We start from the raw sequence: 15143 nt of genomic DNA on the forward strand, positions 1-15143 counted from the left end.
GGAGAAGGGGACGACAGAGGATGAGATGCCTGGATGGCATCACCGACTCGATGGACGTGAGTCTGAGTGAACTCCGGGAGTTGATGATGGACAGGGAGGCCTGGCGTGCTGCGATTCATGGGGTTGCAAAGAGTCGGACACGAATGAGCGACTGAACTGAACTGAACTGAACTGATGATGAGTTGAAAGCAAGAAACATACTCTAGGATTCTGCGATAGAACATTCCTGAAAGGGCAAAAATTGTAGAAACAGAGAAGGAGTTAGTGGTTTCTAGTAAAGCTGGGGTGGCCGAGGGAGCAACTTGAAGGATCCTTATGGTGACAGGAAACATTCTTGACTGTATCCGCATCAGTTCAATATCTTGGTTGTGACCTTGAGGGAAAGTGCTGCAAGTTGTTAACCATTGGGAGAAACACTCTGAAGTTTACATCTCTCTGTATCAATTCTTGGAACTGCATGTGAATCTAACATCATCCCAAAATAAAAAATTTCAACTTTTAACATACTGAAAAACATCAAGTATAGCTACCTATAGCCACATACCCGAATGCTGTAATCGTAATACTGATTGGAGGAAGCCAGACACTAAAGAGTCTATATTGTAAGACTCCATGTCCAAGAACAGGTGATGTGAGTCCACAGAGAAGTCACAGGGATGGTCACCTAAAGGCTGGAAAACCACGTGAGAAGAGAGTTCAGGAATGACGAAAATGTGTTCTGAATTTTAAACTGGGTGGTGGTGATGTGGGCCTGTGTAAAAATTCAATGTGAAAAGTTTATCAACCAGATGTGATTACATAAATTATGATGTAATAAAAATAATAAAGCATGGATGAATGGGAAATGGACGTGGAAGAGTGGAAGAGGACAGAGTGCATATTGGGGCTTCCCTGGAGGTTCAGAGGTTAAAGCGTCTGCCTGCAATGCAGGAGACCTGGGTTTGATCCCTGGGTTGGGAAGATCCCCTGGAGAAGGAAATGGCAACCCACTCCAGTATTCTTGCCTGGAGAATCCCATGGACGGAGGAGTCTGGTGGGCTGCCATCTATGGGGTTGCACAGTGTCGGACACGACTGAAGCAACTTAGCAGCAGCAGCAGCAGCACAAAGAGAAAAAAGAAGGACCCGTGTGTGAAATAAATCACCAGTCCAAGTTCGATACATCAAACGGCGCTTGAAGCCCGTGCACTGGGACAATCCAGAGGGAGGGGATGGGGAGGGAGGTGGGAGGGGCTTCAGGATGGGGGCACATGGACACCCCTGGCTGATTCATGTCAGCCGGTCGGTTCAGTCGCTCAGTGGTGTCTGGCTCTTTGCAACCCCGTGGACCGCACATGCCATCTCGATGTATGGCAAAAACCACCACAACATTGTAAAGCAATTAGCCTCCAATTAAAATAAATAAATTAATTTTTAATAAAAAGAAGGACCCAAAGGGAATCCTGTGTAACAGGGAACACGAGTCACCCAAGGAGCATGAGATGCGGCAAAGAAAGATAGGGGTCAGGCTGGGGAACTTGAACTTTATCCTGTGGGCAGTGGGGAGGTATTTGAGACAGAAGAGTTCAGCGATCAGCTCTGCTCCAAGGAACCACATCCCAGCACCGCCCAGCAGCCGTCACAAGGAGCTGAGTGCAGAGCCCTTGGGAAACCAGAGGCCGCCTGGCATTTCTGGCTCTAGGTTTGGGGCCGGATGCTAACTGAGAGGCGATCAGAACCAGGGACAAGCACAGCTGATGGTGCACAGGGCGCTCTCATCCTTCGTCGTCAGCATCCCAGGACCCAGAAGACGACCCAGGGCGCCCGGGGCCTGTTGGGAGCTCAGGGTCTGTGCGGGTGTCAGGGTGGCTGCCTCCCCTGCCGCTCCCTGTGGCGTGAAGTCTCGCTGCTCCAGACCCAGGGGGCACGATTGACTTCACCATTCCCCACCCCCCAAACCAGCCTCCTCAGCTCATTTCTAGAGCTCATTTTTTCTTTGTTTTTACTAAAGGGTCGGGGCTTTTTTCTTCTTCCGTTTTCTTCCAGAAAAATAAGAAGAAAGGCAGAAAAGGGAAGAAGGATAAAGACCTGACTGTGGACAGGTGAGGGGTGCACCCTGGGGGCGGGCAACCCAGAGGAGAGCCCGGGACGTGGCTGGGTCCTCTCGGCCTGGCCTGGTAGAGGCACCGCCGGCCCCCGCCGGCTCTGTACCCACCACACCTTTCATCCTGGCAGAGCTGGTAGGCGAAGACCCGGGACCACCCTGCAGTCCTGCCCCCAGGCCGGCATCCTCAACTGGGGACATGCAGACTCGGCCCCGTCGCTTCTGAGGCCGTGTGACGTTTTAAGCTTTAAAATTCTTGGGGTTCCGAAGAAGTTTATTAAGAAATAGTATCCTGCTGTAGCTTCTGAGGGAATTCTGAGACTTGAGGGCAGGCACAGTTCTTATTCCCTGCCTGTCCCTGGGTCTGGCCACTGGGCCCTTTATAAATGCTCCTCGAAGCAAAGGATGAGGGCTCGTCACAAAGGGGTGGTTCCATCTCCTTCAGCTTCGTTGGCTAAACTTTGATATTAATGGATAATTGTAAAAGCTCACTTTAAGCTGAAATGGCATTCAGTGCTTTAGCATTAGAAATAGTTAGGGCCCAGGTTTTCAAACATTTTCAAGGAGTTTAATTAAAATCCCCTCTAAGGAAATGGCAGGAATCATCTTGAATGCATACACCTTTCTTCCCCATGGGTTTATTAACCGGTCACAGGTGTTGCTCCCTGTTAGGTGTGTTCCCTAGTTCTTCTTTGGACTTCCCAGGTGGCGCTCATGGTAAAGAACCTGCCTGCCAATGCAGGAGACACAGAAGATGCAGGTTCGATCCCTAGGTTGGGAAGATTCCTTGGAGGAGGAAATGGCAACCCACTCCAGTATTCTTGCCTGGAGAACCCAGTGGACAGAGGAGCCTGGTAGGTTACAGTCCACTGGGTTGCAAAGAGTCTGATGCAACTGAAGCAACTTAGCATGCATGCATGCTTTCTCCTCTCTGGGTGCAGTGATACAGTCCCAAACTCTACTTGAGAGAGGACCCATGAGAGAGGAAGCCAGCCTGGGATCATCCACGTGGAAAGTGGGAACCAGAGCACCCCAGAGCTCATGCACGCCCCGGGCCCCCAGCAGGAAGCCTCTGCAGTGTCGCCCAGCCTGGGTGTGGCCTTGGCTCTGGGGAGAGACAGCTTCCTTAGGATATCCCTGGAAGGAGGAGCTGCTGAGTTTCCATTGTTTGGGGACAGGTTCAAGGTGAGGAGCGGTGGCTGACCGCTGCCCTGTCAGCATTCTGAGACACAGGCCCCCAGTTCCTGGGGAGGCACCGCCTACTGGTGACTGATACTGACGCCTCCTGGGGACACAGGGACATCATGGGCCCTGACCTGGAGGAGGGTCCAGCCCCTGCCTACACGCAGAGCCACCTCTGTCTTTAGTGACTCTCCCATGGCACTTCTCTCTCGTGTCCTTCCATCAGTCTTTCTGAGAAGGTCCTGCTAAGTGTCTTATTGGATAACCACCCAGAGCTCACCTCGAATCTGCCAGTACGAGCCGACTACTAAGTTGACATTATCCACTCACGTTTAAACAACTGCGCGACTGAGTGCAGCTCTGCCTTAAGCACACAGGGCGCACGCGTGCAGCTCGTGGACCATGTCTGTTAGACGATGAATGTGCTCTTGGCATATGTTTCTTTACAGTTGAACTGTCATAAATGGGCCACACGCAATTCTCTAGTGAAATGAAGACCATTTTATGGTCTTTAAAAGTATTTTGTTCACTTTTATGCCCAAAAGTACAGAAATACCTAGTCATCTCATTCCTGGAAGACTTTTTATTTTTGAAAGCTTAATGACTTTAAGACTTAATGACTGTTACTCATTAAGTAGGATTCAGTTAGTGGGCTAGTTCTCCACCAAGACTCTGTAAGACAACTTCTGTTTTTCTCACCCACTTAGCATAAACCTTAAATCAGCACTTTTACCACAGTTGATAAGATACATAGTTTTAGACTTTTTTTTTTATTCCATAGCAAGTGTTGATTTCATTGGAAAGATCCAAATATAGGTTTGTGTTCCATGCTTCTTAAGATATTAGGTTTTAATTATTTTAGTGAATCTTCTTCAATTTTATGTTAATATTTTAGACATGTGTTTGTATTAAACAAATATTCAAGTTCAGACACTGCAACGTGTACTTCCTTGATATAGGTGAGATACATCGTCCCCAATTCCATGTACAGTGAAAACTTGCTTACTTCTCAGCTGAGACCACACTATTTTAAATATATTTGATAGAATAAAATTTCAGTCAACCAAAGGCTGGAGTCATTGAATTAACATCTATCCCAATAGTATTTGGCTTGAATCTCAGGGATGTACTTGAGTATTTTTTTTTTAATTTTAAACATTTTATTTGATATTGGAGTTCCAGTGTTGTGGTAGTTTCGGGTGAGCAATGACGGGCCTTAGCCATACGTGTACAATATGTCCATTCTCCCCAGTCTGCTCTCCCAGCCAGGCTGGCACATAACACTGAGTTCCTTGTGCTCTGCAGTAGGTCCTTGCTGGTTTTCCATTTTGAATTGAGTCTTTTTTAATTCACACTAACTTAAATCATAGAACAAAGAACGTTTTAGACATATCTGCAGTTCTTCATTCTAATGAAAGACTAGGCTGAACCAAATCATAAGGCCCCTAGAAATGAAATGGGAAAAGACGAGACAACTCAGAGGACCATACTGGACAGTATTTGAATGTGATTTGTCGGAATTCCAGCAACCCAAGCCCCACTTAATTTCATTGGGAGTTTCATTCATTAAGAGGAATACTATCTTCATTTTTTTTCCCAATTAGTATAAATTGCCAGTGTGCTGGCTACATGCCCACGCCACCCCCCCTCCACTTACAGAAGTGATTTTGTCATCTGTAAACAGCAGAAAAGAGCTTAACATGCTCCTAAAGAATTACTACACTCACAGCTTTTGACATTTTGTCTTTCACATTAAAATGATCTTCCTTATAAGCCTTTGTTCCTTATAGATATTTCTTTTAAACTATTATGCTGTGGAGTTAAAAGGAAACATCAGTTTCATGAAGGATTAATGATCTGCTACAGCTTGCAGATGCTAACTGAATATATAATTATGGGCCCGTTACATTACTATTATTGGGTAATTTCTAACTCGTATTCGTACCATTATGAAAAAGGGCAGACTTCAAGAGTTATAGCTGGTCTCAGATGCCCAAAGATATAATTCTTATTAATAGGAAATATCAGATATACCCATGGATGAGTGAAAGTATTGTTTTTAAAAAGCCTAATTCATCCCCAAATTGTAAAAACAGTTCAAACATCAATTTATTTGTGTACATATGAAAGTACTTTGAATTAGATCTGGTTAAAGTTTGCTACATCTGTGAGGATGAACATGAACACCGCAGATTTGATGTGCTGGCTCACAGAATCGATGGTCTTCTTTTTCCCCAGGACCATTGAGTCTCTGTATAAGGAACTCGTGGAAGAAGGCTTACTGATCCAGGCACTGAAAGTCAACCTCTCAGATTACATTGGTAAAGTACACCAACAGTGATGCATGTGTGTGTCACACACGTATGTCACCCCTTGGGGTTTAAGGACCCAACAGAGGGAGGTACGTTTCATCTGTGCTTTATCGCAACTCTGGCCCCTGGTGGCTTGTAGTAAATGTTTGTTGGATTGAATTGGTTTGAGCTCTTCCTGCGCTGGGATATAGTAGGTTTGACTGTCTCCCTTAATGTAGGAGAAGCAGATTTCCAAACCTACTAGCCGGGCTCCCTAGGGCATTCTTTCTGGCTGAAGCTGAGTTGGGGAAATGAAGAATTGTTCATGCTCTCATGATTATCAAAATGCCCTAGAGCCAGCCCCTGGTACTTCCAGCACAGAGTCCTTTTAGGAGGAATTCCTTCCAGAATTCTAAAGAGGGGCCACCGTGGGAGGAATAGGGAGGAATGCGCTCAGCCGCTCAGTCGTGTCCGACTCTGCAACTCCATGGACTGTAACCCACCAGCCTCCTCTGCCCATGGAATTTTCCAGGCAAGAATACTGGAGTGGGTTGCCATTTCCTACTCCAGGGGATCTTCCCAACCCAGGGATCGAACCCACGTCTCTTGCATCTCCTGAATCGGCAGGCAAGTTCTTTACCACTGAGCCACCTGGGAAGCCCCAGTTGAGAGGAATGAGGAGGGGACATTTACTCTCACCGTCTTCAGCTGATGTCTCTCTCTTAATGTTTAAAAAACCAGGCCCAAGGACCTGAAAACGTATTCAAGCTTAAAATCCTTCCTACCTCCTTCCACACTAATACAAACCTCATGTTCACTTTTGTGCGTCTACAATCAGCAAGGATATCCTCCCACAGAAACACAAAAAGATAATCACGCTCAAAAATTTTTGTATCGTACAGTTACCTAATATCTAGTTAATAATCAATTTTCCCCAACAGTCCTCGTTAGTCCTCTGAAACTCTTTCTCAGTACAGAATACCGTCCGTGATCACGGAGGCGATGGCCATGTATCATTTTAGCCCTTTTCATTCCTTTGCATGTGTGCGCGATAAGTTGCTCTCCGTCATGTCCGACTCTGCAGCGCTATGGACTGCAGCCCTCCAGGTTCCTCTGTTCATGGGATTTTCCAGGCAAGAATGCTGAAGAGGGTTGCCCTTTCCTTTCTCCAGGGGATCTTCCTGACTCGGGGGTCGAACCCATGTCTCCTGCATTGGTAGGCAGACTCTTTAGAGCCACCAGGAAGCCCTTCATTCCTTTTGTCTGCACCAGTTTATAGGCGTTTTCAGTCCTTCCCAATGTTGACAGTTTTAAAGTGTCTGAGCTGTTTTACAGACTGTCTTTCAGCTGGGTTGGTTCAATGGTTTCCTCCTGACTTGATTCATGTTGAATGCTTTTTACAGGAAAAAAAAAAATGGCAGTATTGTGTCCTTCTCAGCCTTTCATGCTGAAGGCATATGATGAAGCTCTGTCCCATCACTGGTGATGTAAAGTTTCATCCCTGATGAAGCTTCCCCAGATCCCTCCATTGTAAAGCATCATTTTCCCCTTTATCATCAATGATAATCTATGGGGGATCCTGGGGGCTCTGGAGATTCTGCTCCCAACCATATGAAAGGTTTTAGCATCCGCTGATGCTCTCTGCCTACACTGATGGCTGTTCTGGTGGTCGTGAAGTGGCCATGTTCTAGTTCTCTCTCCTATTCTTTATTTATTGGGTACCGTTCTTCTGGAAAAATTTCCCTCCCACTTTCCTTTTAAAATTGTTGTGGTATCAGTGTGGACACATGGACTCTTTTTTCTGTTTTTAATTGTATTGTAATCCATATCCATGTGTTTCATTCCAGTGTTCACAATGATCCAGTTTTAGCCCGCAGGAGCGAAAAGGCTAACATTTCCCTTGGATCAAAAAATGATACTTTAATCCCTTTGAAATAGAGACGCATTTCCTTTTTGGGCACTTGGAAGAACCTTCATTTTTCCTAATGTTATAAGATTTTACCAGGCTGTGTACTGAAATATGTATTGGGTTTCTATTTATTTCTTGTTTCTTCTTCAAGGGCTATAGGGTTTTTTCCTGGATTGCCTTGATTATGTTCTGTTCATTCTGTTTATATGAAAAAATACCACTGTTAGCAGAAGTCTATCTCCTTACTTAAAGTTGAGATCTCTGAGTTCTGTCTGCTTTCTCCTTTCACATCATGTCTTTTATTGCTTCACTGAATTCCTGGTATTAGTACAGAGCCTGGCAGATGGTAGAGTCTTAAAGAATTGTTGTTGTTCAGTTGCTAAGCCGTGTCTGACTCTTTGCGACCCCATGGACTGCAGCACGCCAGGCCTCCCTGTCCTCCACTATTTCCCTGAGTCTGCTCAAACTCATGTCCACTGAGCCAGTGATGCCATCCAGCCATCTCATCTTCTGTCATCCCCTTCTCCTCCTGCCCCCAATCCCTCCCAGCATCAGAGTCTTTTCCAATAAGTCAACTCTTTGCAGGAGATGGCCAAAGTACTGGAGTTTCAGCTTTAGCATCATTCCTTCCAAAGAACACCCAGGGCTGATCTCCTTTAGAATGGACTGGTTGGATCTCCTTGCAGTCCAAGGGACTCTCAAGAGTCTTCTCCAACACCACAGTTCAAAAGCATCAATTCTTTGGCACTCAGCTTTCTTCACAGTCCAACTCTCACATCCATACATGCCACTAGAAAAACCATAGCCTTGACTAGATGGACTGAAATGGGTGAATTTAACTCAGATGACCATTATATCTACTACTTCGGGCAGGAATCCCTTAGAAGAAATGGAATAGCCATCATGGTCAACAAAAGAGTCCGAAATGCAGTACTTGGATGCAGTCTCAAAAACGACAGAATGATCTCTGTTTGTTTCCAAGGCAAACCATTCAGTATCACAGTAATCCAAGTCTATGCCTCAATCAGTAATGCTGAAGAAGCTGAAGTTGAACAGTTCTATGAAGACCTATAAGACCTTTTAGAACTAACACCCCCCCCACACACACACAAAAAGTTGCCTGAGGTCAAAGCAAACAGAAATCGGCCTCTGAAGCGACAAAGCAAATAGAAGCGGCCTCAAATGGAAATGACCCAGTCCAGCAAAACAGTCAAGCTGCCTACAGGCTTGGCTCCCCCTTGCCTTTTCCGTGTTTTTCTCATTTCTCCCAGTTAAGGTTCTTATCTTGGAAAGGTGGCAGTGGACCCTCCCAGATCCCCACATAAAAACTAGACAAAGCAACTAGACGGCAAAGCCCACGGACAGCACTTACACCAAAACAAAATGAACCAAGTTCCCCCTCAGAGCCCAAAGTACAAGGCACTGGGGACAAAAAACGAGAAGAACCCCGAAGCAGCCAGCAAGCCCTCCCTGGAGAGCAGAGCGGGACACGGTAGTAACTGCAGGTGGACCGGGAGGAGTTTGCCCACTGCACCAGCAGAGGCATGGCAGCGGACAGCCTCAGAAAGTCTGAGCACCTGCGAGCGGTCCAGCCGCTAGACGCTCTTGATGTGGACCCTGCGAAGACAGGGCCTTATGCTGCAAGGAAGCTCTTGGGAGTAGAACTGAATTGAAACCACCGAATAGGAGCAATAGAGATGAAGAAGAAAAAAGATCCCGAATAAATTGGGGGAGGGGAACAGAGCCAGGACATCACAAGAAGCAAGCCACCATACTAATAACGGGTACAAAAACCACAGAAGACAAGGGCTCTCTGGGATTTAAAAAGCTACCCTGACCCCAACTGTCTTCTCAGCATACAGGAATATTAGCTCATATATTTAAGCAACGAAAAGTTCAAGGTCAAAGCCCATGCAAAGCTTCTATTTAAAAAAAGGAAAAATAAGGAGCAAAGTAACGTCACAGAAAGAGATACTCATAAAGCAGACATACCTGGAACCTACCCTTTCAAACCAAGCAAATAAACATTAAGGAAATTATAGAAGGGATTGATAGAAGATATGTAAGAATACACAAAATGGAATTAGAAAAATGCAGAAATGAGTCGGGAAAAATGGAGTATTTTAAGGGGAAAAATCATTTTAGGAAAAAACTAAATTACAGTGAATACAAGAATGAATAAAGTCAACAAACCAAGCTTTAAGAGAAATGAAATGTGAAAGACAGGAACTTTTTAAATAAAACTAAATGAAAAGTGAGATTACAAGATTTACAAAGAAAGCGACAGATACTAAAGGTAGGCAAAGAAAATCCACGCAGGCAGGCAAAGATAATCCACATCCCTGAAGAGGAAAGCCAAAGCAAAGGAAGAGGACACATACTGAGAATTTTTATTCTGAAAAATTTCCCCAAACAGAAGTGCAAACCACATAATGGATGATTATACTTTGTATGTGGGACCATCAACTCCAATGGACCAACACCAAGCCGTATTCTAATAAAAGTGCCAGACTTAGGGAAGGAGAAAAACCCCTGGGCATTACCCCTCTCCTTTTCTGGCTCAAAGCTGGACAAGCAGGGCAAGTGGTCTGTGCCTCACCAATTCCCCATCCAGGCTGGAGTTGTTTGGGGGTGCTTAGCATGTGTAATTCCACTCTCTTCTTAACACCACGCAAATCCCAAAACTCACTAGGGTCATAGCAGCTAGGCCTGAAAGAGACTCAGAGGAGAGGACATTCAACTTCGTCATGTCTGGCCTCCCAAGGCTCAGCTCCCAATGCTCCCCCTGCCACTGCCTGGTTCCTTGCTGTGCCTCTCCACATCTGCCCACCTCTGAGCACTGGCCCTGTGCCTGAAAGCCAGCTCCTACCACAAGCTCAGGTATGCCAGAGAGAGCATGTTTCCTTACCCTTTATATCACTGTCATTTAGCATCACAGCTGCTAAGCTGCCGAGGTTATTCAAATTCAGTCCTTCTTACAGTGACTAACTTTATTTTCTTGGGCTCCAAAATCACCACAGATGGTGACTGCAGCCATAAGATTAAAAGACGCTTACTCCTTGGAAGAAAAATTATGACCAATCTAGACAGTATATTAAAAAGGAGAGACATTATTTTTCCAACAAAGGTCCGTCTAGTCAAGGCAATGGTTTTTCCAGTAGTCATGTATGGATATGAGAGTTGGACTCTAAAGAAAGCTGAGTGCCGAAGAATTGATGCTTTTGAACTGTGGTGTTGGAGAAGACTCTTGAGAGTCCCTTGGACTGCAAGGAGATCCAACCAGTCCATTCTAAAGGAGATCAGTCCTGGGTGTTCTTCAGAAGGAATGATGCTAAAGCTGAAACTCCAATACTCTGACCACCTGATGTGAAGAACTGACTCCTTGGGAAAGACCCTGATGCTGGGAAAGATTGATGGCGGGAGGAGAAGGGGATGACAGAGGATGAGATGGTTGAATGGCATAACTGACTCAATGGACATGAGTTTGAGTGAACTCCGGGAGTTGGTGATGGACAGGGAGGCCTGGCGTGCTGCAGTCCATGGGGTCGCAAAGAGTCGGACACGACTGAGTGACTGAACTGAACTGAACTATGAGCCCCATCCCTACCCCAGCTATCAAGGCCCCCAATTCCCAGGGGGCATCCAAAGACTGGGGAGATATTCTGGTGCCCTCTAAGACCCCACGGCTCCCACGGAGGCCACTCCTGCCTGCCCAGGACCCTCTGTCATCCAGGGCTCTCTCCCCTCTGCTTGTCCTCCAGGACACAGGGCTGATGCCCACTGACAGAGACCCACTGACCAGCTCTCCACTCAGGCTGGGAGTGTCTCCCCACTTCCACCCTCTGAAGCTGCTGCTCTCTGGGATGCTGGTCCTTTCTGTGCCTCAGTTTCCGTGATTATGAGGATAACAACAGCAAGTGCCTCACTCAGTTGCTGTGGGAGTTTAATGAGTGAGGAGATGGGGTACCCAAGGCCACGGCTGGCTGTCTCTCTGTGTCGCTGGGGTCTCACCCAGCCTTCCACGGGCTCAGGGTTTGCCAACAGGAGGGCTTGTGACTTTCTGGTGCCTCTGTGTCCCTCTCTCTCTGTCCATGTCACAGAAGCAGGAGGCCCTGAGGTGGCCACCACTCGAGGGGAAAATACAGAGGGGACAAACACAGCAGATACTCCCCTAAATTACCCTTTTCATACTGTCCATGGGGTTGCCCAAGCAAGAATACTGGAGTGGGTTGCCATTTCCTTCTCAGTGAAGACTCTTGAGACTCCCTTGGACTTCAAGGAGATCCGGCCAGTCAGTCCTCAGGGAAATCAACCACTGGAAGGACTGATGCTGAAGCTGAAGCTCCAGTCTTTGACCACCTGATGCAAAGAGTTGACTCACTGGAAAAGATCCTGATGCTGGGAGAGATCGAAGGCAGGAGGAAAAGGGGATGACAGAGGATGAGATGGTTGGATGGCATTACCGATTCAATAGACATGAGTTTGAGCAAACTTTGGGAGATGGTGAATGACAGGAAGGCCTGGTGTGCTGTATGTAGTCCATGGGGTTGCAAAGAGTCAGACACAACTGAAGTGACTAAGCATGGAGTAGAAAGGAAATGTTAGAAACTGATTCCACCTTGATTTCTTAATATTTTTTATTTCTCATCTTTTTGTGAAATATTTACTTACTTGTTTGGATGTACCAGGTCTTGGCTACAGTATGTGGGATCTAGTTCCCTGACCAGGGTTTGAACCCGGGCCCCCCGCATTGGGAATGCAGAGTCTTAGCCCCTGGACCACCAAGGAAGCCCCTGATTCTCATTATTTCTTGTGTGCTTGTATGTTCCTATTCTCTGCATTTATTTCCTCTTTCTGTGTTCATTCGCCGGGGCTGCTATAACAGGTACCACAGTGGGGTGGAGGGGGCAGCTTAAACAACAGAAAATTCCTCTCCCAGCTCTGGAGGCCAGAAGTCCAAGGCCACGGTGTCGGCAGTGCTGGTTCATTTTGGAAGCTCTGCGCTCTTCCGACTCCCCATCTGTCCTGTCCCTGGGCCCCTGCTCCCTGGCGGCCGAGTGTCCCTGGGCTCACGTGGCCCTCGCCGGCCTCATCCTTGCATGTGTTGTCTGACCCTGGGGTTTGCTGTGAGTCACTGCGCTTCTTGGCTTCCGCTCTGTCTCCCGTCTCTGCCTTCATCCTCACGTGACCTCCTCCCTCTATGTGTGCGTGTTTGTCTCCAAACTTCCCCTTTTTATAAAGGACACCCTTATTGGATTAGGACTCACACTAAGAATCCACCAGGGCTTGAACCCACGTCACCTGCATTGGGAGGTGGATTCTTTATAATGAGTCGCCAGGGAAGCCCCACTGAGACACATTTTATATTTTTCTTAGAGCCAAGGCTAAAGGGAGATTTTAGGCTTTCTATATCCTGTGTGTAGGGCTTTCACAGGGGCTGAGTGATAAAAAATGTGCCTGCCAATGCAGGAGACGTGGGTTCGATCCCCTGGAGAAGACGTGGGTTGAGAAGATCCCCTGGAGAAGGAAATGGCAACCCACTCCAATATGCTTGCCTGGAAAATCCCATAAACAGAGGAGCCTGATGGGCTACAGTCCAGGGGGTCGCAAAAGAGTGGGACACGACTTAGCAAGTAAACAGCCACCACCCTAAGAAGCTCAGCTTAGTTCGTTTCCTCTGCAATGACCCTATTTCCAAACGAGGTGACACTCTGAGATACTGAGAGTTGCGGCTTCCACATGTGGATCTTAAGAGGACCTGTTCCTGTTTCTCTCCCTGCTGTTGTCCTCGGCTTCCTTGCCCTTTTTCTTGCTTTCTACCTCCAGTGCCTTTTCATCCACTATTTCCGTCTTCCCTCCCTCATGGAAGACCTCATGTCTGCAAGGAATCCTGAAGTCGCTAAGTACTGAATGAGTCTATGGGAAAAGTTGATTACAGCTTCTGTCCTGGGAAATAGCAAAACATAGTAACACGCTTTCAGAATGAGTCTCATCACCTGGTGAAGGGTCCTACCCTGTCTTGGAACCAGCACCCACCTATTCAACTTCATTTGTCTAAATAAAATCTGCTGGGGGTCTACAAAACAGGGCACACCTGCGTATTAGCTTTGATTTACTTAAGCAGGAAAAGGGGGTCACTTTCACATCCCCCCTAATGCCATGTTTACAGCAAGAAGTGCTGGATTGAACAGTGGCTGCAGGATGCCTTCCTGCTCCAGTGAAGGTGAAATTAACCACTCTTCTGTTTATTACCTGCTCATTTCAGAGCGTGGGGCTCAGAAGCCGCAAGGCGAGCTTTCATCATCACTCATGTCCTTCACCAAGACCACTGTCCTTGCCAAGGACTTTTTTCATGTGGAGGCTTTGAAAGACTGTCATTCACAACAAAACAGCAATCATTATCTAGTTTTTAACTCTCATTTTCTTAGCACTTGAAAATGCTTTAAAGCCCTCAATATTTTCAGGACTTCATAGGCACATGAATGTATTAATGTCCTTTTAGTGTTTTCATACACACATAAACGTATTTGTCGAACATATATAACATTGCACTCTGCAAGATACCAAGGGTTATGAAAAGGAAAAAAATTAAGAAATTGTGTTCATTTATGAAATTTTTTTTTTTCAGATTCAGGTACAGATCAAGAGAGAACCAAGTAAGCATGTAAAAGTCCATCCTCATGACAAATGGAGACAGCCAAACTAATTTTCCTGGTGACCTTATCTAAATTAGTTGGAAAATAACACTTCAGATTTATGACTAGTTACAATTAAGCTCTTTGAAGCCTTCTAATTAAACCTGTAAAGATTTATTTCGATATTATTCCTTTGGTAATCCTTTAAAAATGATAAAAATGTTAATGAATATCACCCTCAAAAGGAGATATTTCTGTTTATCCTAAATTAGACTCAGATCCTTCCTTTCAAATGATTGCATTTTGGGTTCAGATTTACACACCTCCAATACAAATTTCACATCCATTTTAAATAAGTTATTTTTAAAGTTTGTGCAAATGTTAGACATAATCTCTTGGAATAGAAATTAAACCAAACCTGTTGTGTATTAATTTACTGTATATGTCCTTCATTATAGCACTTGCTCTTCACATACATAACATTCAAAGGTTATTTTTTAAAATACTAGGAGGTTAGTCATGTGTGTGTTAGTCGCTCAGTTGTGCCCGACTCTTTGCGACCCCATGGACTGCGATCCACCAGGTTCCTCTGTCCATGAGATTTTCCAGGCAAGGATACTGGAGTGGGTTGCCATTTCCTTCTCCAGGGGATCTTCCCAACCCATGGATCGAACCCGGGTCTTCTGTTCTGCAGGCAAATTCTTCACCAACTGAGCTACAAGTGAAGCCATAATTCCCAGTTATTGTAGTGAGTATAGAAATGTTTCTGTGGCTGGAAGTTTTCTTTCAAGCCTTTATCTAAAAAGTTCTTCATGATGACTCTTCCATAATACAATTATATTTGCTCAGAAATATTAAGTTTGTATTCTCTGTTCATTTCTGTTGTTGTTGTTCAGTTGCCAAGTCATGTCCAACTCTTTGTGACCCGACGGACTGTAGCATGCCAGTCTCCTCTGTCCTCCACTATCTCCCAGAGTTTGCTCAAGTTCATGTCCATTGAGTCAGTGATGCCATCCAACCATCTCATCCTCTGCTGCCCCCGTA

At 45.8% G+C, this 15143-nt stretch overlaps 1 protein-coding gene and 1 non-coding gene across 6 annotated transcripts in view; one reads left to right on the top strand and one right to left on the bottom strand.

Annotated features, from left to right (window-relative positions):
- The window catches only part of IQCA1 (IQ motif containing with AAA domain 1), a 184209-nt gene that overhangs the window by 125600 nt on the left and 43466 nt on the right, over positions 1-15143 (top strand). For all 5 annotated transcript variants that reach the window (XR_011255947.1, XM_069584679.1, XM_069584688.1 and 2 more), the window contains 2 exons: positions 2025-2080; positions 5503-5585. Coding sequence is in view for 4 of the 5 variants with exons in the window: in XM_069584679.1 (XP_069440780.1) it covers positions 2025-2080; positions 5503-5585 (139 nt within the window). In the remaining variant the exon portion in view is untranslated. The remainder of the gene's footprint in view (positions 1-2024; positions 2081-5502; positions 5586-15143) is intronic.
- Positions 12180-12252, bottom strand: TRNAG-CCC (transfer RNA glycine (anticodon CCC)). Its single transcript has one exon. It is a non-coding gene; the product is annotated as a tRNA-Gly (tRNA).

The sequence above is a fragment of the Ovis canadensis genome, chromosome 1 (genome assembly GCF_042477335.2).
Source record: "Ovis canadensis isolate MfBH-ARS-UI-01 breed Bighorn chromosome 1, ARS-UI_OviCan_v2, whole genome shotgun sequence".
NCBI lineage: Eukaryota > Metazoa > Chordata > Mammalia > Artiodactyla > Bovidae > Ovis > Ovis canadensis.